The following is a 25410-nucleotide window of genomic DNA, read 5'->3' as shown; positions in this document are numbered from 1 at the left end:
TCTACCTCCTTCTCCCACTCCTAACATATCTTAAGGGAAGAGGCTTTATTTTGTTTTGGTGCATGTAGAATACTTTTTTTTTTAAGTATATTTTGTTTTCCCATATACTAGTGGTGCGTGTCCCCCTAAAGTAAAAATATACATTTCACCTTTGATTGAAGTCTTTTTTTACACACACTCATGCACTCCTCTGTCCTCTAAGAAAGCAAGGAACAGTCATTTAGAGAGTTCAAGGACTCATTCTGGTCAGGCAAAAACCACTTACTACGTTTTTATATTCTGCTGGAAGCCGCCTAGAGTGGCTGGGCCACTCTAGCCAGATGGACGGGGTATAAATAATAAAATTATTATTATTATTATTATTATTATTATTATTATTATTATTATTATTATTCAAGGAGGATGTAAAACAGAACCAGTAAGAAGAATACCAAGAGCTACATAGAGAGGTGTGGAGAGATGCATTTGCTCCCCCCACCTGAGGTTCCTCTCCCCTGAGCTGCAGCATTCAGAGTCCCATATGCTCTTTTTGAATAACAGATTTCTATGCTTAGTGATGCAAATGGGATTAATCTGCCTCTGTAAATAAGGTTCTTTATGTTGAACTGTTGAGTGACGGCCAATATCTGTTTTCATTTGTACCAGCTTATCATTGATGTAGGACCGTTGGCTTCAGTTCTCTGCAATCGCTTTTCGTGCATTTTTGTGTAAGTGTTTATACATATAAAGACATTTTAGAGCAGTAAAATGGCACAATGAGATTTCTCTTCACGGAAGGATCTGTGAAGCCACACTCAAGTCAATGGAAAGTTGCCTGGCAGCAGAGCTTGGCGCATTGCCTCCCATCAGATAAGGAAATTAAAAACCCAGACGGTTTATGGCATTATAAATATAATGATGTGATGCAAACACAGTATAAAGCAACTTTTGTGTTACATTATGTGTGGAAATACAGATTATTCAAATGTTACATTCATATTTGAAAACCTGAAACTCACACAGGTCAAATACATTCAAAATTATTTCAAGGTAGCATATATAGTTACATGTTTTACTTCCTGCTCTCACTCTTAATATTGCAATCTTAGAAAATCCTTTCCACTTCATTGACTGAAAATGTATGTATATGTTTTAATAATATGCAAAGAGAGCAGAGTCTTGAGCAGCTGTTAACTGTAAAATCGTAAAATGATAAATACATTCATAAGGTTATAACTGTACATTCATTTTCCCATACTCTGGTTATATATTTAAAGTAATAGTTCTTCGTGGAAATACTTTAAAAAAACAACAACAGTGCATCTCTTACAAATGGTAACATTCATTAATTTTAAAAAGAATTAAACTGGATTGGGAGAAAATAACTCCAAAAGCATAAAGTAATTTCTACTGTGCTCACTGGTACTTACTCCCAGGTAAGTGCATTTAGGATTGCAGGCTAAAGTTCGTTGAAATTGGGACCCGCAGAAATCAAACCATTTAAGTCAAGTCATGATTTAAATCCATCCCCAATGGGAACTAAGTGCAACTAATTTAGTCTGGATCCACCCCAGTAATAACGATGAAGCCTGGAGCATTAACTGCATGCACAGCCCTGGCAAGGAGAAGAATGGCTAGATCAACATATGAAAAGTCAGCATCGAGAACCACCCACGCCTATTCAAAGGAGTGGCCAGATACCTTGCTAGGCTTTCAGCTGGAGGGAGGAAAGGGGAAGGGAAGAAGGGAGCTGCATGCATGAGAGTCAATGTATAATGCTTCCCCCTTTCACCGATTTATTGTATCACTTGTTGGAAATATTTTCCTTGTACAGGTTATCAGATGCAGAAGTGTGAAAATAAATATTTCAGAGTTGTCTAAAACTGAATGGTGGCCATAAAGCAATTTGTTTCTTTCACCTGAATGGCTCGAGATGATGAAGGATGATGGCTGCCACAAGCCAACATCCATAATCTGTTCCACAGGTGATTGTACAGAGGTTATTTTGTACGGATGCATCCAGCTTGTTGCTGCATGTGAGGATCTGTGCCCTGGAGAACTAAGTCCAAAATGGCATTAGAAAAGAAACAGCCCCCCTCACCCAAATCAGTGCAGGCTGGCCACAGATTTGAAAAGGCCCGGGGAAAATATCTCACAGCAGAATATCTACCGCAATACAAAGCTACGTCACAGACCCTGTGGGAAATTAAAATGGTGGCTAGACTTAAAGAGGGGCCAGGCACCAACAGTGGACCTTGCCAGGCTGATAGACCCTGGGCAGCTGCCCAAAGACACAAGGTTCCGATGTCATCCCTGATATATCATTTCTTACCTCATTCTACAACAGGGTTTCCCAAACTTGGGTCTCCAGCTGTTTTCGGACTACAACTCCCATCATCCCTAGCTAGCAGGACCAGTGGTCAGGGTTGATGGGAACTGTAGTCCAAAAACAGCTGGAGACCCAAGTGTGGGAAACCCTGTTCTACAAATACATACAGGTAACCGTGATTAGTAGAAAATGGCAGCTCTTCCTGGGCTGTTTTCCTCCTATAAAAATAATTGAGTTGATAATGAGACTATAGAGAGACAGTCATTCCCCCTGATCTAATGTAAGACAGAGTTGTTCCACTTGGCCTTTGGCTTAGAATCAGTTAGATTCCCTCCCCCTCTTTCTTTTCCCTTTCTCCTCCTGTGAAGAGGCTGCATCCTAATGTTTTAATGTTGTATCTTAATATTTTAAATTGTATTTTAATCAATTTGTTTTTATTATTGGTTGTTAGCCGCCCTGAGCCCGGACTTGGCTGGGGAGGGCGGGGTATAAATTATTATTATTATTAGTGCTTTTACTGAGGTCTATGCAATCCTTTGAGTTGAAGAAAGCTCCACTGTATTTAATGGAGCTTACTCCCTCCTAAGTGTGCTTAGGGTTCCAGCCTTAAGCTACAGTTCTATGTACACCTGGCTAGGAGTAAGCCCAATTGAACTTCCCCATAAGCATGCACAGAATTGTGACATAAGTCTTTTGACATGACTTTGTTTTGGATGCTTCCCCAGGCCAAATTTCCTTTCTACAGCTTGTGATGATGGAACAGGCATATGTGCTCTGTGCTACCACAGTTGCAGCTAATGGACACATAATGTAACCTGGTTGTGACATAATGGTCATTCCTTAATGACTAAAATACACAGGAGACTGCATTACTTCTTTCAACCACCAAAATACTAAGCTTGTGCAAAAATTGAAGGTAGATTTGCCTTTCAGTTATGCTTTCCTAGCCCTGGAAAAAAATAGTTTTTTTCTGGAAATCTACTTGTCTATTAAAATTCCAGCCAGTTCTGTTCACGCTTCATTTCCAATATTGACAGACAGTGGTTCACTTCAATTAAAGTCTTACATAAGAAAAGCTTTCAGATAATTTTTTTTTAAAATTTTTTATTGTGCTGTGCTTAATTAATGAATGTGTGAATAAAAATCTTCAGATGACATTCATGCTGCATCACTCATCACTCAGAAACTTCTTAATCCAATTGAGGATTATGAAAATTCATTTGGCCTATTCGTTATTATTATTTTACATGGGCTAACAACACTAAGCTCTTGCAGCTGAATGCATCAGTGAATTGGTAATAATGAGTGGTCTTTTCTTATTGAAAAAGGCAGCATATAACCCTGCACAAGAATCTTAAGAGCTTTCTCTGTGTAGTCTGTGTATAAGTAACAGTAAAAGTAAAGTGCATGAAACTGATGTGCAAACATTAGTGCTATGCTTACAGTTTTGGAACTGTCCCTGCTGCAGTTCATATTTTGGCCAATCCATCACCATCACTCCAAATCTTCTGGAACATTTTGTATGCTACATTCAAAACAGCGATGATGGGATGGTAGTTGGAGTGGACATGTGGCACAGTGTTCAAAGGGTTGCAAGCCCACACACTCAAACCTTCAGTCCCACAAAACTGACCTGAGCCTTCATACTCAGTCTAATCAATTGCATATGTTAAAGAAAGTGTTCCATGACTTGATAGGGTTTCACAGGACAACCATTATTCTGTTTCCCAGACCATGGAATGTAAAAAGATGTGCCCTGTGCCTCTATAAAACACAATTGCAACCAGAAAGGCTGGTAGACGCCAAATTAAACCATTATATCAAATCATGGCTTCATGACTCTCATCCTACTCAAAAATGAATATATTCAGTAGGATAGCTCCCATTATTTAAATATTCAGATTTCAGTGCAATGTGGTTATCATGTTGTTGTCAAAGATTTCCATTTCTCTTATGCACGTTTGCCCATAAGAAGGCCCACGTTTTATGCTTTCATAGGTGTTTTTGTCAATTTGTAAATATATATATAGGAAGGTTATGATACAAACAACTTTGTAATTAATTCAATGAGCCCCCAAATAATCTTATTTTATATAATTGCCACAATCCCCTCTCACCAATGTCACATGGCAAACTGAACAGTGTTGAAGCTGTTTGTGAAGTGGTTTGTGTCCTTCCGGAGGGTTTTTAAAAAATTAAACTAGTCGAAGTAAGCCCCTTGCATAAGCCTGAAACAGTTCATATAGCACCGTAAAGGATGAAGGATCTTCTGGGAGTAGGATGCAAGTAAACTATTAAATTCAAGACACACTCTTAATTAGCTAATAAAAAAATAACAATAATAATCCTACAGAGCAAAATGTCAAGTCACTCAGGAAGCACTGTTCAATTTTCTTCATTGCTGTCACATTCAGTGCTTGAATTATAGGGAAAAGGGAGGTGGCATTTGTGATAGCCCATTTAGCTGCTGGTTTTTTAAAAAGCTATTGGCAGGCATGCTTTGGCTAAATTTGAGGAAGGCAGGAAGCAGGAGGCTCTCCAAAGCATCAGTCAACTTTCCCCCTAAGATTTGAGTGGCAGTCGAATCCCTCCAAATACAGAGCTGGGAGCAAAAATGGGGCAACATTATAAGAAAATTGTGATTGAGAACTAGAGGTGACTGAATAAATGCATTGGGCTTGTAGTTTGAGTGAGCTGCTTCAATTAGCAGCATCACTGGAACCAATTGTATGTAGAAGATTGGGCAGAATTTCCATGGCTCTCCAAAACAAGGTTTTTTTCAAGGAGTTCAGATTTTTTAAATGTATTCATTCTGGGTATGTGGAGCACACTTGGGGGAAGAACAGTATCGTTAAGAGCAGGTTCCAAATTAAATATGTTGATTCTAATTGGCTTTATAGCTTTGCAACTCAAAACTATTAAGAAAACTGATTTGAGCCTGGCAGCGATGAAGTGTGATCTTGTCCTTTTTTCTAAGAAGTCAGAGTACTTAAAGCCATCATACTAATAAAAGGAAAAAAAGTAATCATCATGCTAAAGAAAAGACAGTTCACCATGGCCTATGATGGCTTTCACCTCAATCACTATTACAGCTAATAATCCAAATTCACCTACTGTATTTCGTATTTCTGTTGTACAGTTTGTGCAAACAGCAAAACATGTGAAGAAGTATACTTTACTCATACACCACAAGTTGTTATATTTGACCCAAACCAAAAAGTTGGGTACACAGTTAGTAAATAATTAAATTTGCTTCTGTGCATGAAATTAGATTTCACATTTCATAAACAGCTGAAAAAGTTATTGGAATTCAACTTTAATTTAAAATTACTTTCATTAAAAATCTAGAGTTATCAGTGAAGAAATAGTAGCGTTCAGCTTCCATCGGGTGTTGTGACTAATACTATCAATATTGTATCTTGATATAGAAATGCATATAGAGCAGGTTCACATGTAATGCTTAACCAAACAATTAATTAGCGTAAATGTGAGGATTACTAGAGAGGGAAATGTGGATCCCGCACTCCTCCCCCAGCAATCACGCTGCTAAGCCATTGTTTGACTTAGTGTGCTGTTTGAACCCAGGCTTGTGGTTTGTCTTCTCCAGACAAAACATGAGCTGTTTCCTAAGAGCATATCATGGTTACAGCTCAAGGTTTGCCTGGAGTAAGACAAGCCATGAGCCTGGATTTGAACAACATGCTAAGTCAAGTGTGGATGTGTGTTCATGCCAAGCCACAGTTTGTCTTAGCATTACATACAAACCAGCTCCCTGTATCAAAATGTGCATTCTCATTTGTTAGATTCTTAATAGCCAGAGTAGCATGAGAAGGGGTATCTGAAATTTGCCGCCATTATGGCTATTTCCATAGGAAGCACCTGACAAAATCTGGAAACTAGATTCTGTCTGCCTGATATTCTTTCATTATCTACAGGGAATCCTATGCAAGTTCCCATATACACAAAGCTGAGCAGCAAATCTGGCTTTATTAACCATGAACATCTAAACACCACAATATATTCCATTTCTGTTCTAAGTGGGCAGTAATCTTACACTGGACAATCTCTGGCTAATTGTGTAAATGTGGTATTAATTACATGGACCTACTGCACGGTTTGGACAGATAAGCTTCGAAGCACATTTCACTTTTATCCTCAGGTGCCTGTGATTTGTACAGTGGTGCCTCGCAAAATGAAATTAATTCGTTCTGCGAGTTTTGTCGCCTTGCGATTTTTTTCGTCTTGCGAAGCACGGTGTCGGGAAAGTTTTGGAAAAGCTTCAAAAATCACCAAAGTCTTTAAAAACCTCAAAAAAGGCTACCACACTGCGTTCTATGAGTTGCTCCTCGAAGTCAAGTCGCAACTGTATTAACGGTGTTAAGAAAAAGGAAACAAACTTGCAAGACATTTCCATCTTGCAAAGCAAGCCCATAGGGAAAATCGTCTTGCAAAGCAGCTCAAAAAACAAAAAACCCTTTCGTCTAGCGAGTTTTTTGTCTTGCGAGGCATTCGTCTTGCGAGGTACCACTGTATCCTATTTCCTTGCAAAAGGTCACATTTTGAGAAATAATTGTATATGGTGTAATTCTAACCATGACCACTCAAAATTAAGTCCTACCACATTCAACGGGGCTTACTCCTAGGTAAGTACAGTTGGGATTGCAGCTTTAGTGATTTTTTTTAAAAAAAAAATGCATTTGTTTGTATAGGAGCAAAACATAAATAATAGGTATAAATGAACACCCTTCTAAATGTATAGCAGGTTTCTGATTTACTTTTCTGGCATAATTTTAAAATATCTAAGGTACTCTTCATTTGAAAAGCATTCCAGAAAAAGAGTATTAGAGTGCTTTCCATATGAACCCAGATTTTCTCGCATCAAACCTTTTCCTCCAGAAGCTGTTATTACAAACAGAACTTCACTAAGCTGACTATCAATTGCCAACATAAAGTTTTGGCGCACTTGTGCTTTTTATCTGAAGCAGGTCCACTTATATGAAAACCTGGCATTGCAAATAAAGACATTATTAGTGTTGTTCACACATGTGTTGAATTAGTAGATGGTGGTGTGTCAATATTATTTTCTTTACCTTCGTTCAGAGGTGATTTGCTACCAATCTGGCATTTGAACACTTGCTTATAGGCCTTCCTAAAATTCTCAGAGAGGAATGCATATACAATAGGATTCACAGAAGAATTGCTATAAGCCAGGCAATGCGCTGCCACTCTGAAGATAAACGAGGCTTGAGTCAGCGGGAAATCTCCAAATTCAGCCCAGAGATGTACAACATGATGGGGCAGCCAGGATATCCCAAAAACCACTACGACCACCAGGACTGTTTGTGCTGTCTGAGACAGAAAAGTTAAAGCGTGGATTATTTCTTAACAACTGAACAAGCAGACTTACAATATAGGCTTGAAAAACAATGAAAAGGGGGAGAGGTACAGTAAACGTTTACAGATGTTATTCAAGTTTCCAAAAAGTAGCTTACAGGAATTAAACAAATGAGACTCGGGCCATACAAGCACTTAGATTTTCCTTCAAAAGAAATCTTTTTACTTCTGCATATCTTGAGATCTCTCCAAGACAGCTAATACCAAGCTGCGTCTGAGAGGTGCCATTTTGCCTAAACATCATAAACAGGGGGACATCTGCGATCAGAAAAAAGTGCAATGTGTATTACTAATGTTCAATATCTCAGACACTTCATTTCATTCCCTCTCCCACCCCGATTTTCCATCTCCCCCCACCCCCACCCCTGACCTCATATTAAGGTTTTTTTCTGCACTTCTGAATATCTTGGGTTTCACCCATGCTTGCTGATTCTTGTCTTTTGCATACTGATGGTGTTGTTTGGTCTACATAAGGACATGCACTTGGAGAACTGAGATCACTGCTGTTATATATTGTGATAGTAAGATAACAATATGCCCAAAATACAGCTGTTGTGTGACACAGCAACCAGTTGATTTTCCATGGCACATGAAATAAATGACTTATTTGGGACAAAATTCAGGCTGTCTGTCTTGATATAAATGGTAAGAAAAAAAACTTAATCAAAATCTAAAATACTACAGTTGTCATACATATTTTCAATGAGAGGTGGGGGGGGGGAGTTTATATCACTTTATGCTAACAGTAAAAAAACCAAATCCTTCTGTCCTTGAATCTAACTAAAACAAATTATAGCTCCAGTCATATAGAATTATCTAACAAGTTAAGTATGCTTCATTTGCCCTTGTTTGCTAAAAAATATGAAGCTCATTATGTTATGCTCAAGTAACCTCAGACGTAACTGTTGGCAGGATTTGACCGTCTACCTCTTAAATCTGTCATATTTATAACAGATGGTTCCTTTGGCTAGAGTCATTTTACATAATGGCCTGAAAATCCCTTGCTACATCTTATTCCATTATATCTCAGAAGCCTTTGTGACATTATTGGTATAATGTGCAGCCAAGGAGACATACAAGAGAGCTCTTCTTTATTTATTTATGGCTTAGGGATTCTCCTTAGAAAATCAAAGTACATGAAATATAATAATGGCCAAAAAAATTGAAATGCATTTCTAACGTCTTATTTATGTTGTATGTGCAACATAAATATGTGATGTTCCTTTTTTTCTTCTTATGTATTTGAAAATCCAATTAAAAAATTAAACATACTTATCTCACTTCAAAGTGACTCAAGCTGCTAAGCTATGTCATTTACTCATGAGTAGATGGTGTGCCTGTGAGTAGACTGTCTGCCTACTACTCAACATAACTTCTGAGGATGCTTAAAGTAAAGGGACCCCTGCCCATTAGGTCCAGTTGTGACCGACTCTGGGGTTGTGGCACTCATCTCACTTTACTGGCCGAGGGAGCCGGCGTACAGCTTCCGGGTCATGTGGCCAGCATGACTAAGCTGCTTCTGGCGAACCAGAGCAGTGCACGGAAATGCCGTTTACCTTCCCGCCGGAGCAGTACCTATTTATCTACTTGCACTTTTACGTGCTTTTGAACTGCTAGGTTGGCAGGAGCAGGGACCGAGCAATGGGAGCTCACCCCATTGCGGGAATTCGAACTGCCAACCTTCTGATCAGCAAGTCCTAGGCTCTGTGGTTTAACCCACAGCTATTTGGCTCCCTGAAGAGCAATGCAGCCTTCTGTTTCAAGTTGCTGCAATCATATACACTCCAGGAACAAGTCCCATTGAAGCGTATTACTTCCTTCTGAGTAGACCTGCATAGGCTTGTACTCTTAAGCATCTACAATGCCTCGCAAGACGGAAAACCCGCAAGACGAAAGGGTTTTCTGTTTTGGTGGCGCTTCGCAAGACGAATTTCCCTATGGGTTTGCTTCGCAAGACAAAAGCCCATAGGGAATTCTCCGGGGACCTGTTTTAAATTGCTGGCGGTCGGGAGCAAAGACTTTTGCCCACAGCCGGCCTTCAGAAGAGGTCCTGGACCTCTTCTGAAGGCCGGCGGGGGGCAAAAGTCTTTGCTCCCCCCCCGCCTGCCTTCCCGGGACAGCGGAGACTTCTCCGCTGCCCCGGGCGATCTTAAAATGCTGGCGGGCGGGAGTGAAGCGTTCGCTGCCGACCCCCAGCATTTTAAAATCTCCCCGGGACAGCAGAGACTTCGCTCCCACCCACCAGCATTTTAAAATCGCCCCGGGACAGCAGGGGCTTTTAAAATGCTGGCGGTCGGCAGCAAAGCCCTCCTGTCCCCAGAGCTTGCGGGGCGGGAGGTGGGAAGAAGGGCTTTTCTTCCCACCGCCAGCCTTCAGAACAGCCTTCTGAAGGCTGGGGGTGGGAAGAAAAGCCCTTGTCCCCCCCCCCAGCCTTCAGAAGAGGTCGGGGGACAGACTGTCCCCGGACCTGGTCTGAAGGCGGTTTCCCTAGGAACGCATTAATTGATTTTCAATGCATTCCTATGGGAAACCGTGCTTCGCAAGACGAAAAACTCGCAAGAAGAAAAAACTTGCAGAACGAATTAATTTCGTCTTGCGAGGCACCACTGTATCTGCAAAAGTTTGCACTCTTAAGCATCAATCTGCAAAAGCATCTACCTGACCTGATAGCTGCAGAAGTAGATCTACTTATGAGCAAAACCCTCTTCAGTTATTTATCCCTCATGCAATTAGAAGTATGTGAAGGGAAAGCTGAGATTAGCCTATTGGCCCCACCTCCTCCACTGTATCCTCCTTCTGCACTTCTACAGACCTCCCATGCAATTTAGAGCCATGCATAACACAAATAGAGAAGACTGCCTAATGCAGCTATTTAGCCATCCAGCTAACAGAGTGGACTGGTAGCAGAACTAGCATTCTCATTCTCGCTCTTTTCCCTCTCATGCTTTTATTTGTGTGGAGGATTTAAATGCACAAGTATTGTTAGTGTGGCTTTCCAGTTCTGCCATCATAATGTTTCCGGCCCCTTAATTATTTTGGCTTTGTTCTTTGTGCATGCATAGTGTAAATGTACAAAAAACAGCACAAGGCAAGTGAGGGACGAATGAGGGACCACGGTCAATTAGGTCAAGGCTGCTACAGTCAGACTGCCTGTTCCTCATTGCATAGGAAGTCTTTCCCGAGATAAGGCAAAGAATACAAGGAGGCCATTTCCACCTGCACAGGAAATATTGTTTTATTGTATGATTGCTCATTGGCCTTGATTCGTTAGAACAGATAAAATCACTGGTATATCTGCATTAAACAAATAAAAATGGGGAGGGGTTATGTTAAAAAATGATTTCTTTTTCATACTCCTAAATATTTATCAGATTATTTAGTAAGATCTGCTAGTTCTTGAAATGTGCTGATATCTGTCACAAAATACTGAATCATCACATTTTCTTTCTAAATTTACTAATTTAGTTTGGTAAAGGTCATATTGGAAATGAATATGCACTCAACAACATGCCCTCTCAACCCTCGTTTTTAATAAGGAAAGCTATTTATTTACCTTCTTTTTGGATGCTTCTGACTTCTTTGATATGTTCCGCAGTTTCTTATGCAGGTGATTGAGAACCTGAAAAGATTATGATGATGATGATTAAATCAAATTTATATACCACCCTTCATCTGCAGAACTCAGGGAATAAACCCCATTCAATTCAGATACCTATTAGATGCAAAACTCAGCATGCATCCTATTCATGTCTACTTAGAAAGGATGCATGCTGAGTTTTGCATCTAATAAGTACCTGGTGAAAAATATTTACTACATTCACAGGTTCAAATGTTACATTGATAGGTTTTTACAATCAAAGTTTTTAAACTTTTCAAATACCAGCTTTCAAATACCAACATAAACAACCATATCCTCAGAGGCAGTTGTGAACACATTTGTTCTTTACAGCTTCCAAATACTGTGGTACCTCAGGTTAAGTACGGTACTTAATTCGTTCCGGAGGTCCATACTTAACCTGAAACTGTTCTTAACCTGAAGCACCACTTTAGCTAATGGGGCCTCCTGCTGCCACTGCGCTGCCGGAGCATGATTTATGTTCTTATCCTGAAGCAAAGTTCTTAACCTGAAGCACTATTTCTGTGTTAGCGGAGTATGTAACCTGAAGAGGATGTAACCTGAAGTGTATGTAACCTGAGGTACCACTGTATCTGGAAAAAAGCTACAAAAGCTCAAGTGTATCCAGGTGGGTGAGGCAGAACCGCCAAATTAATGCAACAGTAAGAGCTGAACTCTCTGTTTCTTTTTATATGTATTCCTAATCAGGGGATTATAATGGATTACAATATGGTCCAAAGGGAAAAAAGGGAAGAGTGGAAATGAGCTAAAGCAAATGTGCTACAATATCCAACACATTAAAAAAAAATCCCAACAATTAAGTTAAACTGAAAAAGTGTAATTTAAGTAAGAATGCACCATCCCTTCCTTAGATTACTGTTTTACATTGATATTTTTATGCATCGAAATCTATTCCTTTTAGGTGGATTCTTTGTGTAGTGAGTTGCATCCTGATATATAATTTATACATGGGCAGGGCAGGGAAGGGGACAGCTGTGTACCTTCAACTAAAACGACAATGAAATACAGGAAGTACTGTCTGTGATATTCCATCAAAAGCTGAAATGTATAAAAGAGCTTTATACAGGATGTTTTGTGTTAGTTTTACATAGAAACACCAGACTATACTTGCATTTCACTGCCTCTTGGCCTCTCATTTTGCATCTCTTCTATTATTATTAATTATCACCATCATCATTACTGCTTAATGCCCAGGCAGCTTTTCTACACTAATATACAGAGTGAGTCCTTTAAAAGAGGATATAGAGTACACATGTTCCACTTGCCTCTTTTAAAAGACTCACCCTGTATATATACATATAGATGTCATCATGAGAATAGCTATTCAAGCATCTGATAAAGTGGACTCTAGCCCACATAAGGTCATGCCATACAAGAAATATGTCAAGAGAGAAATTTGAATTCCTTGCATTTGCTAGCTGAAGGGGATTAAGACAGAGGGAAAGTGCCTCTCTGCCACTGCACTTACATCCACACTCCATGGTCATAGATCTGCCACTGGCAGTGTTTTTCAGCTACATCTCCCATAGTTTATTCCCTCCCATGGAAACCATTGGGGGGGGGGTTTCAAAGATGTACAGTGGTACCTCGGGTTACATACGCTTCAGATTACATACGCTTCAGGTTACAGACTCCACTAACCCAGAAATAGTGCTTCAGGTTAAGAACGTTGCTTCATGATGAGAACAGAAATCGTGCTCTGGCGCTGCAGCAGCAGTGGGTGGCCCCATTAGCTAAAGTGGTGCTTCAGGTTAGGAACAGTTTCAAGTTAAGAATGGACCTCTGGAATGAATTAAGTACTTAACCCGAGGTACCACTGTATAAGGAACTGCCAGAGAAGGAGGAGGGCTTCCATCTTCTGTATTAACCAGCACATGCTGGGATAATGGATCATCCATCACTTTGCTACTAGCTCTCCCTTCAGTTAGGATTGCTGTACGTATCTGCCCATCTTTAAGGTGCCACCAGACTCTCTTGTTTTTGCTATGATATACTTTGCATGGCTAACCATTTAGTAATATAGTACATCTGTTTTAGTCACAATGTGTATTTGACCAGACTATTGGCATAGTAGTACATTTAATAGATTATCAACTCTCTGCAATACAATATTTTACTTCATAAAATAAATTAGGCTTTCCTGAGCCACCCATGAATTCCAGTTTAAAATACATACAGGTTATCATTGGTCCATTAATTTTATTTTTATTTCCCCCCCCCCAATTACTGCCCTTCTACTAGATGTAGAGGTAGAAAAGATACCATATTTTTCACTCTATAAGACGCACCAGACCACAAGAGGCACCTACCGTATTTTTTGCACCATAACACTCACTTTTTTCCTCCTAGAAAGTAAGGGGAAATATCTGTGCGTGTTATGCAGCGAATGCCTGCGGGTGGCAGGGGGGATCTGCTGCAGTCGTGAGCAGAGGATCCATGGTTCCCTTTCCTTCCCTCCTCTGTGGTTACAAAGCATGGATCCACATGGATCCTCAGGATTTTTGCATTGGGCTACTCCAAACTCACTGTCAGATCACATGTCTGTGGCCACAGCATGAACCACAAAAATCATATATCCACTATTTCGTTTAGAATATTTTTTTTCTTGTTTTCCTCCTCTAAAAACTACGTGCGTGTTATGGTCTGGTGCGTGTTATAGAGCGAAAAATACGGTAGTTTTTGGAGGAGGAAAACAAGAAAAAGAATATTCTGAATCTCAGAAGCCAGAACAGCAAGAGGGATCAGTGCGCAGTGAAAGCAGCAATCCATCTTGCTGTTCTGGCTTCTGTGATAGCTGTGCAGCCTGCATTTGCTCCATAAGATGCACACACATTTCCCCTTACTTTTTAGGAGGGAAAAAGTGAGTCTTATAGGGCAAAAAATACAGTATATTAGAATAAAGATATTCTAGAGCTAAACCTTTATTTCTTTTGCATCTAGTACCATGTGGATACTTGGGTTCTTGCCAATTTTGCCTATAAATTGCCTATACATGGTTTCTATAACAAGATTTCAGAAACAATATTCCTGGAAATTCACATAAGCAATATAAACTGCAATAGTTATATTGCTAAATTAAATTACAGTTCTTTGCAAAAAGCTTTCCTACAAGATAAGTCTGGAAAAATCTCTTACATTAGAGCATGAGAGCATCACAGACCAAAAGAGATTTAAACTACAGATATATTTGGTTGTATTTGGCGTAGCATATTTTAACAATGCAATATGAAAGAATATGTTTTACTTTATCACCCAAATGTTTGAAGTAGTTTATCACCAAACATAAATCCCTTCCACATGTAAAGGGTAGGGAACAAATAGCTAGTTCCAGGGTATGGTCTGAATGCAGATGAGGCTATCATCTTGCTGAAGCTAAGCAGATATGTGTCTGGTCAGTGTCTGTATAGGATACCTCTTAGGAACCACATTAATGCCACATTTATAGAAGAAAGGTGGATATAAATGTAAGAAAATGTCCAGTGAGGGAGGATGGACAGAGAGAAATGTGATAAACCAGTCTAGATTATTTTATTTTGCTGATGGTATTATAAACATCTATGTATAAGTGTAATTTGGTATTAAACAGGGTGGATAAAAATCAATGATTTAAAAAAATAAAATAAAAAACAGTTGTTTTTTATTTAAATGAGATTTTTAAAAATTTAAATTGGATTTTTAAAATAAAATGCTTCTGGAGGAAAAATCTTTCTAAAGATAGTTTTCTATTTAAGTTACATTATAGTCCAAAGGGTATTCATCAGGAAATAAGGATTTGTTTTAAATTTTTCATGTGTGCTAAAACTAAGTCTAAGTTTTTTGTTTCTTTTTAATTGTTTAACCACATCAGTTAACAATGTTATTGTTTTAGTTAAATAAATTGTTTAAATTGTTATTAAGGAAAAGATTATTTTTCTCCTTCCAATAAAGTACAGCAGAAAAGTTGTCCAACTATAAACAATTAACTTATTAAACCTCACAATAATTTCATGATTATCTGTCTATGTATTTCTAATAGTATAACCAAATCAGTAATTTTTGATAGAACTGTAAAAACTACTCGGAAAATGTATTATTCCAAAAATGAAACCATCTGGTTGAAAATATTAAGATTATACCAGCAAGAATGAGTCTTTCTGTAAAAATAAACAAATGATTTGAATCAAGTCTTGCTGACTAGTGATTTAAATCAAATCCACCCTGGTATTAAATAGGTGGAAGACAGTAAACCAATACTGAATAGGCAATTTATCAATACTTATCTATGGCACTGTGTTGAAAATCTCCAAAGGACCAATCCCAATTGCCTCATAAATATGCAAATGTGATCCATACGGGATGCACGTTCACAACCCGCAACGTTTGCAACCCGCATCTGCACATGCGCAGGTTGCGATTCAGCGCTTCTGTGCATGCGCGACCGCCAAAACCCGGAAGTAACCCATTCTGGTACTTCCGGGTTTTGGCGGTCCGCAACCCAAAAAAACACAACCTGAAGCGGCTGTAACCCAAGGTATGACTGTATATCACTAGGTATAAGATGGTGCCTTACAGAACCCCACAGCATAATTGCCAGTGGGTAAGGAACAGTAACTCAATGCTGCTCTCTTGAATTGGCCTTGCAGACAGGACAGGAGCAATGCAATAAAACACCCCAGAGTCTTTCACATATACAGTACAGCACGGTCACTTATTCACCCATCAATCCATTCCCTCGCAAACCCCTCTCGCCTTCTCTCATAGCCACTCAACCCCATCTCTCACTTGGGGTTGTACACTCTTAACTCATGGTTCACAGTCACCTCCCACCACAAACAAAAATTGGGAGGCCCCTGCTGTCACCCTGAGCATCACCCGCCTATACCTGCAGTGACAACTGCCTAACCCATTTAATCTAACAACAGCCAAAGTAGGGGGGGCAGCAGCCTCCTGACAAGTGACACAAAGTGTGGTACCCATTAGTGGCTCCCCCTTCAGGATCACTCTTGTTGAGGACCATCACATCACAATGGCCAGCTTTGACTCAATGGAGTGGATATCAGCAGAAGTGTCTGGAGTTCAATGCTGCCCTCCTCCTTCCAGCAGCTTGCTATAACAGGAGTGAGGGAGTATTGCTAATGCCCTCTCATCCTGCTCTTGTTCTCCTCACCAAGGCAATCAGCGAGTCCAGTGTCAATCAGTGGAAATACATTGATAGCTCATAAGAGGTTGAAGCATGATTTAAGCCCCAAGTACGGGCAATATTGATTGCTGCAAGGCAGCTATTATGGTTTCATCCACTTGTTTCATGTAATACCTCTTCATTAGCACTTAGTATATGGGAAGTGTTGCTTTAAATTAATATATCAATAATCTTCATTGGGGTTAATGATAAAATCATGGATGTTCTTAACTGTTCAGTTGAGATAATTATATGAATGCATTGCTCTTACTTACCTGTTACATAAAACAGATCAATTCAAAAAAAAATTAATACTTTCCTACTGCTGCTATTATAGTCCTGCTATTGTGTGATGCATGGTTTGCAGGTTGCAATCCCCTCCACCCAATGTTAGAAACTAAGAAATATAAGCTCGGCACCAATTGGCTCCTTAAACCAGAGTTATAGTTGCCAAAACAGAATGCCTTGTTGCCATTTGGGGGCTCCAAAGTCCTTTTTTTTTCAAAACAATTTTTTGGTTCCTGAAATCCATTCTGATTGTGCAGATAAAATATAATGGATAGAATTCTACAGAATCTGTTGCTAGTGTGTGAAAACAGTCAAGATCCAAGGATCTCCAGGAATGCACCTCTAGATGGTGGAAAGCACCGTCCTGCTGCCCAGGCAGTTCACTTGGTTGCAAGTGGCCAATAACCAGGTGGAAAATGCACCTGGCGAATTTCGAACGATGCCTCCACCTCATGAAAAGCCACTCCAGAGGCTCAGGAAAGGTTATAAATCAATGTTTAGTGAATCCACGGTGGTCAGGCACTTTGTACAAAATGACTTCTTCAGAGACAAGAAAAAACAGATGTTAATTTATAATATTTTATTCGTTTTTCAGCCTTGAAAAGCCAAGTGAATGAACTGAGCTGAAATTGCCTCATTATTCTTTCAGTATTAATCACAGTGCAATCATTCTTGTAACTGAAGCAAAACCTGTGAAAATCCATGTCAAAGACACTCAGAAATTATGCTTTGCTTTAGCTTCTGAGGCCAATTCTGAATCATCCAAGGGTAATTTCAGGCAGGTACTTCTTATGAGAAATGTTCCTCATGTTTTTCGCAGCATCCACACAGCTCTGTTGGCATCAAAATGGCAATTCACATTCCCACCTCCAATTTAACCTGGATTTACCTCATTGTATATTTTGTCTTTTAAAAAAATTAAAAAAAATCCATCAACTCATTTGTGATATTTGAATGACTCTCTTAAAGTCATTCATCCACAGTACGCACACAAATAGCAAAAGACACTTTTAGCAGCATATGTGAAAATTGTATTCATAAGTGTTCTTAAATAATACTATTTATCCCGAAAAATGAACAGCCTGAGGTTCATTTGCTACCGAAATGCTGCTTCTCTTTCCAGTAGAAGGCAGATTTATTAAACAGCTATTGTTTTTTATAGGAGCTGAAGGAGCGTAGTACTTCAGGGACATATCCCAGACAGTATCTGGATTAAGATGAAGAGAAGAAGAAGAAGAGTTTGGATTTGATATCCCGCCTTTCACTCCCCTTCAGGAGTCTCAAAGCGGCTAACAATCTCCTTTCCCTTCCTCCCCCACAACAAACACTCTGTGAGGTGAGTGGGGCTGAGAGACTTCAGAGAAGCGTGACTGGCCCAAGGTCACCCAGCAGCTGCATGTGGAGGAGCGGAGACGCGAACCCGGTTACCCAGATTACGTGACTACCGCTCTTAACCACTACACCACACTGGCTCTCCTGATGCATGAAAAATGCATGAAAATGCATGAAAAATGCAATAAACTTTAATGTCTAAAGTTTAACAACAGCAGAAAAGTTCACAAAGCTTTTCTCCCAAGAGGCCTTAATGAACTGCTTGAAAAAAATATATTAGATGGCTATAGTCTGAAAATAACTAATCACATATCTGTTGATAATTTATTTGTCAGAAAGCTCCCACTCTAATGAGCACAGCAGGGATCACTGCCAGACACTGAGAGGGAGAGGAAAAGGTGGCAGGGACATTGATGTGGTGTGGGCACAATGGCAGGAACACTGGCTCACACCGACTCTTCTGCTGCCTGGCCCCTCTCCCTTGATATCTGGCAGCAACTTCCACATCTGGAAGGCAGAGAAGCAGCACAGCTGCATCAAGGCAGAAGGCTAGCACAGGAGTAATAAGCCTTCGCCCTTAGCTACTAACCAGTCCTTTGAAGTCACCAGAAGGCATTGAAGTCAACAACCAGAAGAGTGGAAAAGTTTTGGCGACTTCAACTTGAAACATTAAAAGTATATAAACTCAGTCCTGCCCCTGCTTAGTCGGAGATCCCAGTGCCAGCTGTAGACTGAAGAAGTGGGAGGGTGTGCTGCTGCCCTGCGGCAACTCGCAGGGCCCTGAGATATCTGGTATTTTCTATGGTTTGCTTTCTATTTTTGTCTAGCAAACAATCCCCGTTTAAGTACAAAGTTCCTGTTTTGTTTATTGCCACTGGAATCCAAAAAGAACCCTTTGCCCCTTGAGAAGGCAACAGGCTAGAAGAGATTTTATTTAGTGTGTGTTTTCATTTGTACCCTAGTAGCTCCTGAGGCTGTAATTACGCAGCTGTGATATAAACAATTATACATACAGCCAACTTTGGGATATCTTATGCCAACAATTAAACTAAGACTAGGAATAACAATCACTACACTGAGGTATTGTAACTCATTCTGCTTTAGTAATTCTGTAGGCTGTACCAAGGTTGTGTAACAATAATGTAGCAGCTGCTCTGTTGAACTTCTGTGAGATGTTTCTATTTGGACAAGCATTTGATTGACAAGATGAGAGCAGAGGGTTGCTTTTAACGGTAGGTTTCAAGAGGGAGGAAGCTCATTGTGATGCATGTCTTCTATTACTGTACTACTTTTAAGGTTTGTACTCATCCTGAGTGAGCAGTTGGGGGAGGGGAGATTTAAGAATGGTGACAGCCACTTCAGGAGTTTGCTGGGCAAAAGTGTCAGCAGGCAGTTGGTGGCAATCAGGGGTAGAGGTAGTTAATTCCTGCATTTATTTTAGCACTGGGAGAGGACTGTTGAGGCAAGAGAGAATCTCAGTTTCCACCATGCAAGCACACAGTTGCTTCATGGAGAGCTGGACCAGTGGTGACTATTCAGTCAGCAACCATTCACCTGCAAGGTATTGACTGAAGTAGCCCCTTCCTTTACTCCATCCCCCCACAACTTAAAGGTACAGGAAAGAATGCCACTCTTTCACCAATTCCTGAAGCAGCCACCAGTGATTTCACCTACAACTGCTTTACCTAACACTGTTCAAATAAGCACATGATTAAACTCTCTCTCTCTTGACATTGCAACATATAAGGTGCGGCCAAGATCAGAAGAGCCATTAGCCCTATTAAGGCATTTTTGATACATTTAGCTTTTATTACTCATTATTACATTTCTAATAATGTGGTAGAGATGGTTCTACCTTCCCTATTTCATCCTTACACCATTCTGTGACTGGTCACGAAGGGAATTTTATGGCCATGTGGTCTCCCAGGTTCAATATTCAAACCACCTCACCATTCATCAGCAATAGCATGCAAGGTTGGGGAAGGGGGCCACATTAGTTTTCTGGCAAGTGAGTCACTGTTGCTTATCAATAGTGGGGTTGGTACAGTGAAAGTGCACTAGCAGAGCCAATCTGCTACTACTGCTGGTGCATTTACACCAAGCCACTCTCCCTACTGCCTCACCCCCTACCAGAGCAGTAAGCCACAGTGAATGACCCACCAGAAAACTAGAATAGCAGCTTTGTCCAAACTTGGGAGTCACTTCTGTCTGTTGAAGAACATACAGAAGGAGGCAGCAGGCTACTGGCTCCACTCGCAATCAGCTCCCTGGACACAGATGTCAGCATAGAAAAATTCTCCATATGAGCTACAATGTCTTCACCAATGCACAGATGTCCAAGAGGCATGCTATCCAGAACAAGATCAGCAATGCACTCTCATTGCCCCTTTCTCCATATTCTCCATATGTCTCCATATTCAAAAGTGGCAGGGTTAAAATGATTAAAACCATTATTAGGCTGTTTTGATAGTATAGGACACATTAATTGTCATGAGTAAAAATGTGACATTAGCCACATTCAGGCATTTTCCCACATACAATGCCTGCACATAATTACTATATAATAAAACATCAAGGCATTTTAATATCTACATATAATAAAAGCACATTAAAAAATAAAATAAGAGCTAATCAGCTAACTATTATGGAAAGATGCATTCTTATCTGCCTGCATAAGCCTGGCAAAATAGAAAAGGTTTCAGCAGGCTTTTAAAAATTGAAACAGGAGGCATCTGCTGAATCTATATTGGAAGTACATTCCACAAGATGCAACTGATGAAAGAAAGCTCTTTTTTGTGTTGATGTCAAATGAGCCTTACCAGCTTGGATATCAACCAATGATACTACAGCAGATGATCTCAGTGACTGAGATTATGCATTGCCATCAGCAGTCTGCGGCAGCTGGAGCTTCCAAATCAGGTTCAAGAGCAGCCCCACATAGAGCACATTACAGTAATCCAGACTCAAGGTTACCAAAGTATGGACTACAGTATTCAGGTTATCCCTTTCCAAGAACAGCTATAGATAGTGAACCAGGTAGAGCTGATAAAAAGAACTCCTAGCCGCAGAGGGACACTCAGACATCTAATGATGGTATCTGGGAATATTCCCAAGCTATGGACTTGCTCCTTCAGAGACAGTGTGACCCCATCAAGAACAAATAATTTCCTGTATCCTGGACACAGAAACCACCACCCAAACAGACTGTCTTTTGAGGATTCAAGCAGTTTATTGGCCCTCATCCAGTTCACCACTGCACTCTGATACCAATCCAGAGTTTTCACATTCTCTCCTGATGTTACGGAGAAGTAGAGCAGCATTTCATCATGACACCTTGCTCTAAAACTCCTAATGAGTGCTGCCAACAGCTTCATATAGATCACATAATAAATTAACTAGTAGGCATTCAGAAAAGTGATGGTTTGCATTCCTGTTATCTGTTTTCTGCTTAATAAAACTAGTAAATCAGTGCATGCATATAGTATTCAAGGATTCTGATGGACTGGAAATATTGGAAGTACTGGGATTCTGGGCTAAATACAAAGTCTTTCTAAGTAAAAACTGGTTTCAAAATTTGTTACCATTTACAACAGTGAAACTATGGCTAATGGTAACAATTAATTATAAATGCTGTATGATGAATGGATTGCCATTTTGTATTAAGACAACTTAGAACCATAGAATTGTAGATCTGGAAGAGACCATGAGGACCATCTAAATCCAATCCCCTGAAATGCAGGAATCTTTTACCCAACATGGGGATTGAACCCAGGACCTTGAGATTAAGAGCCTTCTTCTCAACCAACTAAGCTATCCAAGCCTCCAGATTATAAATCCAAGCAAAAACACTGTGTTGTCAGAATGAAGAGAGTGTGGAGTTTCAAATCAATTGTAATTTGATGTCTTAGTCCCATCTAGTTCTAGCATTCCTATTGATTTTTTTTTATCTCAATCAGATAGTCAGGATGAACCCTTCATCTCAGAAGCAAAACTTCCACTGATATCTACCAAAAGAGATTACACTTTAATTCACAGATTGCCTTATGGATAGGAACTGTGCAACCACCAGCTGGAAAGTGCCTTTGTGCAGGAACAGATTTTAGAAAACCCCTATTTTTTTCCCCTCCGAAAGTCATTCACACTGAGATTTTTAAAGCAAAAGACTGCAATATGAAGCAGCATCCATTCACACAGCCTGTTGCCGCTTGCAAAGTTATCTGGATCAGGACTTCTCTATTTTTGACACAGGGTACGGTAAGAACTGTAATTTGCCCTATCTTTGAAGCAGCTGCAATTTAGTTCATATGGAAGCCATATAACGAGGTTGTATGGTTCTGCCTTGAGTCAGTTTCAATACAATGTGGCTGAGTACTATGTGTTTGGAATGGGAAGTTACACTTATTGTAACCTCTGTAATATATGCCTAGTTAGTAGTCTAAAGTTTATAATATCATAAAGAGATCAAGATCTATAAACAACTCAACTCAACCCGCCCACCCCTTACCATCTGGAATTTAGCTTGTGCAACCATTCCACACACTTTTCAACTTTGACTTACCAAAACTACACCATATATAACTTAATTAAGCCTCTGTGCACATGAACTACTGCATCATGGTCAATAAAGTCCTTGCAAATGCAACCTTTAACCTTTTAGTGTATGTTAAACATTGTGCAATTATATCTGTAGCCAACACTGGTTATGCACAGTAATGTCACACTAAACATTCACTGAACACTAAACATTCATTTTAGTCCAAGCTATTCTTACCACTGTGCAGTCTGCTGTGTAAGTCATTGTTCTCCAAGGCTGCTTTCCCTATATACTTTGGGAATGGCTGCCTCTCACACACATCTATGGCATGACTTGTGCTAATTCACCTGCACTCACCTTCGCATAGCAAAAGGAGATGAGCAGCAGTGGTAGCAGGTACCCAAAGACAAAAGTGCAGATCACGTAGACTTTCTTGTGATGAAGATTGGGCCATACTTCCCAGCAGAAAGTCTGGTTGATGATTTCATGGTGAACGATACGCTGGTGGTGAGCCACAGGCGAGGCCATGGCAATTGAGAGCAGCCAAATGACCCCGACGCCAAGCAGCGCATTGCGGGACACTCGCAGGGATGAGGAGCGCCGGGAATGCACAATGGCCACATAGCGGTCCACAGACATTGCCGAGAGCGTGAAAATGCTGACCAGCATGGAGACGGTGAAGAAGTAGTGGATGAACTTGCAGATGAAGGTGCCCAGCACCCAGCTGGGCGACATGTACACTGTGGACTGGAAAGGGATGCAGAAGAGCAAATAGGCCAAGTCGGCAATGCTCAGGTTGAGGACAAAGATGTTGGTGGTGCTGCGGGGCTTGCCCGGCTTGCTCCGGGCCAGCACGGTGATGACCAAGGAGTTGCCCACCACGCCCAGGGTGAAGATGAGGCCAAAGACTATCAAGGTGATGAAGTTCTCGATGCCAATTTCGAAGAGGAAACTGGCCCTCCCCTCTTCCAGGGGGCGCTCGGGAGCCGACCTGGAGGCATTCGAGTCCAGCCAGGACAAGCCCCAGGTGTGGTTCATGTGGTAGAGGGAGGTGGGGGCGGGCGGCTGGGGGTCCATGCTCGGGACAGTCTAGGAAAGCAAAACTCCACAAAGCAACAGGCAAGCGAAGCAGCCTCGTCTCTTCCCTCCCACAGAAAACCTCTTCGCTTCAGAAAGGGGCTTTTCTCTCTTCCTCTCCTCCACCTTCGCAAGGACTAAGCCCAGCCCCTTCTTGTTCCCCGGGAACAAGGGGGGCAGAGGGCAGGGGAGACAACCTTGCGTGGAAATGGCACGAGTCCCCGGGACGGTTCCCCTCATGCGCTGGCCAGCGTGTCCCGCTCCTGCCCGCTCAGCAGCGGCAAACTTAAAAGGCGGGAAGCGGCGCTTGCCCTCTCTGGCGGTCCGCTCGCCAGCCCATGCGGTCAGCTAGAGCTCCCTTTCCGAGAGAGACCCTCAGAGAGGGAACTCTTCTCTCGCCTCCTCGTCGTCGTCTTCTTCGCAGGAGCGGACCTCTGGACTGCGCCCCTCGTTCCCGCCTTTCATCCCTCAGGGCGCGCAGGGCGAGCGGGGCTTCGTTCGGCTCGGAGGCAGCCGCTGCCTGACTGCGCGCGGACTGCTCGGCTGGCGCTTTTTCTCCCGCTTCCCCCGCGCCCCCCTCAAGCTCCTCCTCCGGCTCCGGCTCCTCCCTCGGGCTGCCTGAGGCGCCGCTCGCGACGTCGCTGGCCGCGAGACCCGGGTAGCCTTTTCTCCCCGGCTCCTGCCCCTGGCGCGCAACAGGGGACGGAAATCCAGCCGAAGCAGCAGGTTCTCCGCTCCCTCGGGATTTCCGGGGTTGAGCAGCCCACTGTTCTGGGGATATGCGGGACGGGAAAGGGAAATGCTGAGTGGAAACCCGGCCGGTCGGAAGGCGCGCGCAGTGCCTCTTCTTCCTCGCTTTGCCTCCCGAGGTAGCAGAAAGGGCGCCTCTATTTAGCCAGCCAGAGGAGGCAAAAGCCGCCACAGAATCCCACGCAGAACTCCGTCTGGGATTTTTCCCTTGCGTTTGTATTCTGCTCTTCCTCTAAGCTGCTCAGGGAGCATACATTATTTACTACTATTATTATTATTATTCGTAAGGGCTACAGCAATGTAAAAATAAAATAAAATACAATATTAGAAGTTAGTCATAGTCAGAGCAGACTAACTTGGAATCAGCGGATTTAAGTCTGTTGTGCTCAGTGGATCTTCTCTTGGGTGTGACTCACTTCTGACATCGCCCCAGTGTGAATGGGAAATCCGCATTGGATTTCTCCCCCTCTGAAGCTTCTGCAGTATCCTTATTTGTATGAGAAGAGGCCCCAAGGGGCCTTTTCAATGCCACATATGACTACTGCGGGGGGGGGGGAGGAAAACCACCTGTCAAAATTGGCTACTTTGCACATGGAGTGTTCGACAGGTGTCATTCATCGATCTCTACAGTTCCCAGTTTGTGACAAACTTTTTCGCACTGAAAAGGATCCAGTGACTTTTAGAAACAAAATGGGCAAAGCATTTCTCCTGAGGCTATTTGCATACCTTCATCTGACTCACATCTCCTGTTGGCTGCGGAGGAACGGATCTGTTAAAAACGTTTCTTACTCTAGAAATCCCACTAAGCAGTTCCACTCCATTTCCCCTTCTCTGTAGCATGACAGTATCTTAAATCACTACCTTCATGACATCGAATACGCTTTACATTTTTGTTTTTATCTTCTTTAAAGGTTTGGCTTAATACTGAACGC

The 25410-nt window shown here is 41.3% G+C and overlaps 2 protein-coding genes across 3 annotated transcripts in view; one reads left to right on the top strand and one right to left on the bottom strand.

The window, feature by feature from the left end:
- MBP (myelin basic protein) overlaps positions 1-25410 on the top strand; it is a 344303-nt gene that overhangs the window by 137666 nt on the left and 181227 nt on the right. The gene's annotated exons all lie outside the window — the stretch shown is intronic.
- On the bottom strand, positions 875-24280 carry GALR1 (galanin receptor 1). 2 transcript variants are annotated; one of them, XM_083518789.1, is made up of 4 exons: positions 23009-24280; positions 11256-11321; positions 6834-7657; positions 875-6471 (listed from the first exon to the last, which is right to left on the bottom strand). In XM_083518789.1, exons 1-3 carry the CDS (start codon positions 23726-23728, stop codon positions 7346-7348), a joined length of 1098 nt encoding a protein of 365 aa, XP_083374915.1. In that variant the 5' UTR covers positions 23729-24280; the 3' UTR covers positions 875-6471; positions 6834-7345. The 2 variants fall into 2 exon arrangements, with proteins under 2 accessions (XP_083374915.1, XP_083374916.1); XM_083518790.1 differs by having other exon boundaries at positions 6837-7657.

Source organism: Podarcis liolepis, assembly GCF_965112155.1.
Source record: "Podarcis liolepis genome assembly, chromosome: 8".
NCBI lineage: Eukaryota > Metazoa > Chordata > Lepidosauria > Squamata > Lacertidae > Podarcis > Podarcis liolepis.
Note: the sequence above shows the minus strand (reverse complement) of the source record. Positions and strands in the feature narration are given on the sequence as shown.

Bases quoted from the DNA above. Each gene is read 5' to 3' on its own strand.
- GALR1 (XM_083518789.1), bottom strand. From the start codon at position 23,728: ATGGACCCCCAGCCGCCCGCCCCCACCTCCCTCTACCACATGAACCAC. The intron at 11,322-23,008 runs GTGAGTGCAGGT...TAATCTTTTCAG, and splicing joins TCTCCTTTTGCTATGCGAAG to GTTCTCAATCACCTGCATAA. The intron at 7,658-11,255 runs GTAAATAAATAG...TTTCTGTCTCAG, and splicing joins CAGAAGCATCCAAAAAGAAG to ACAGCACAAACAGTCCTGGT.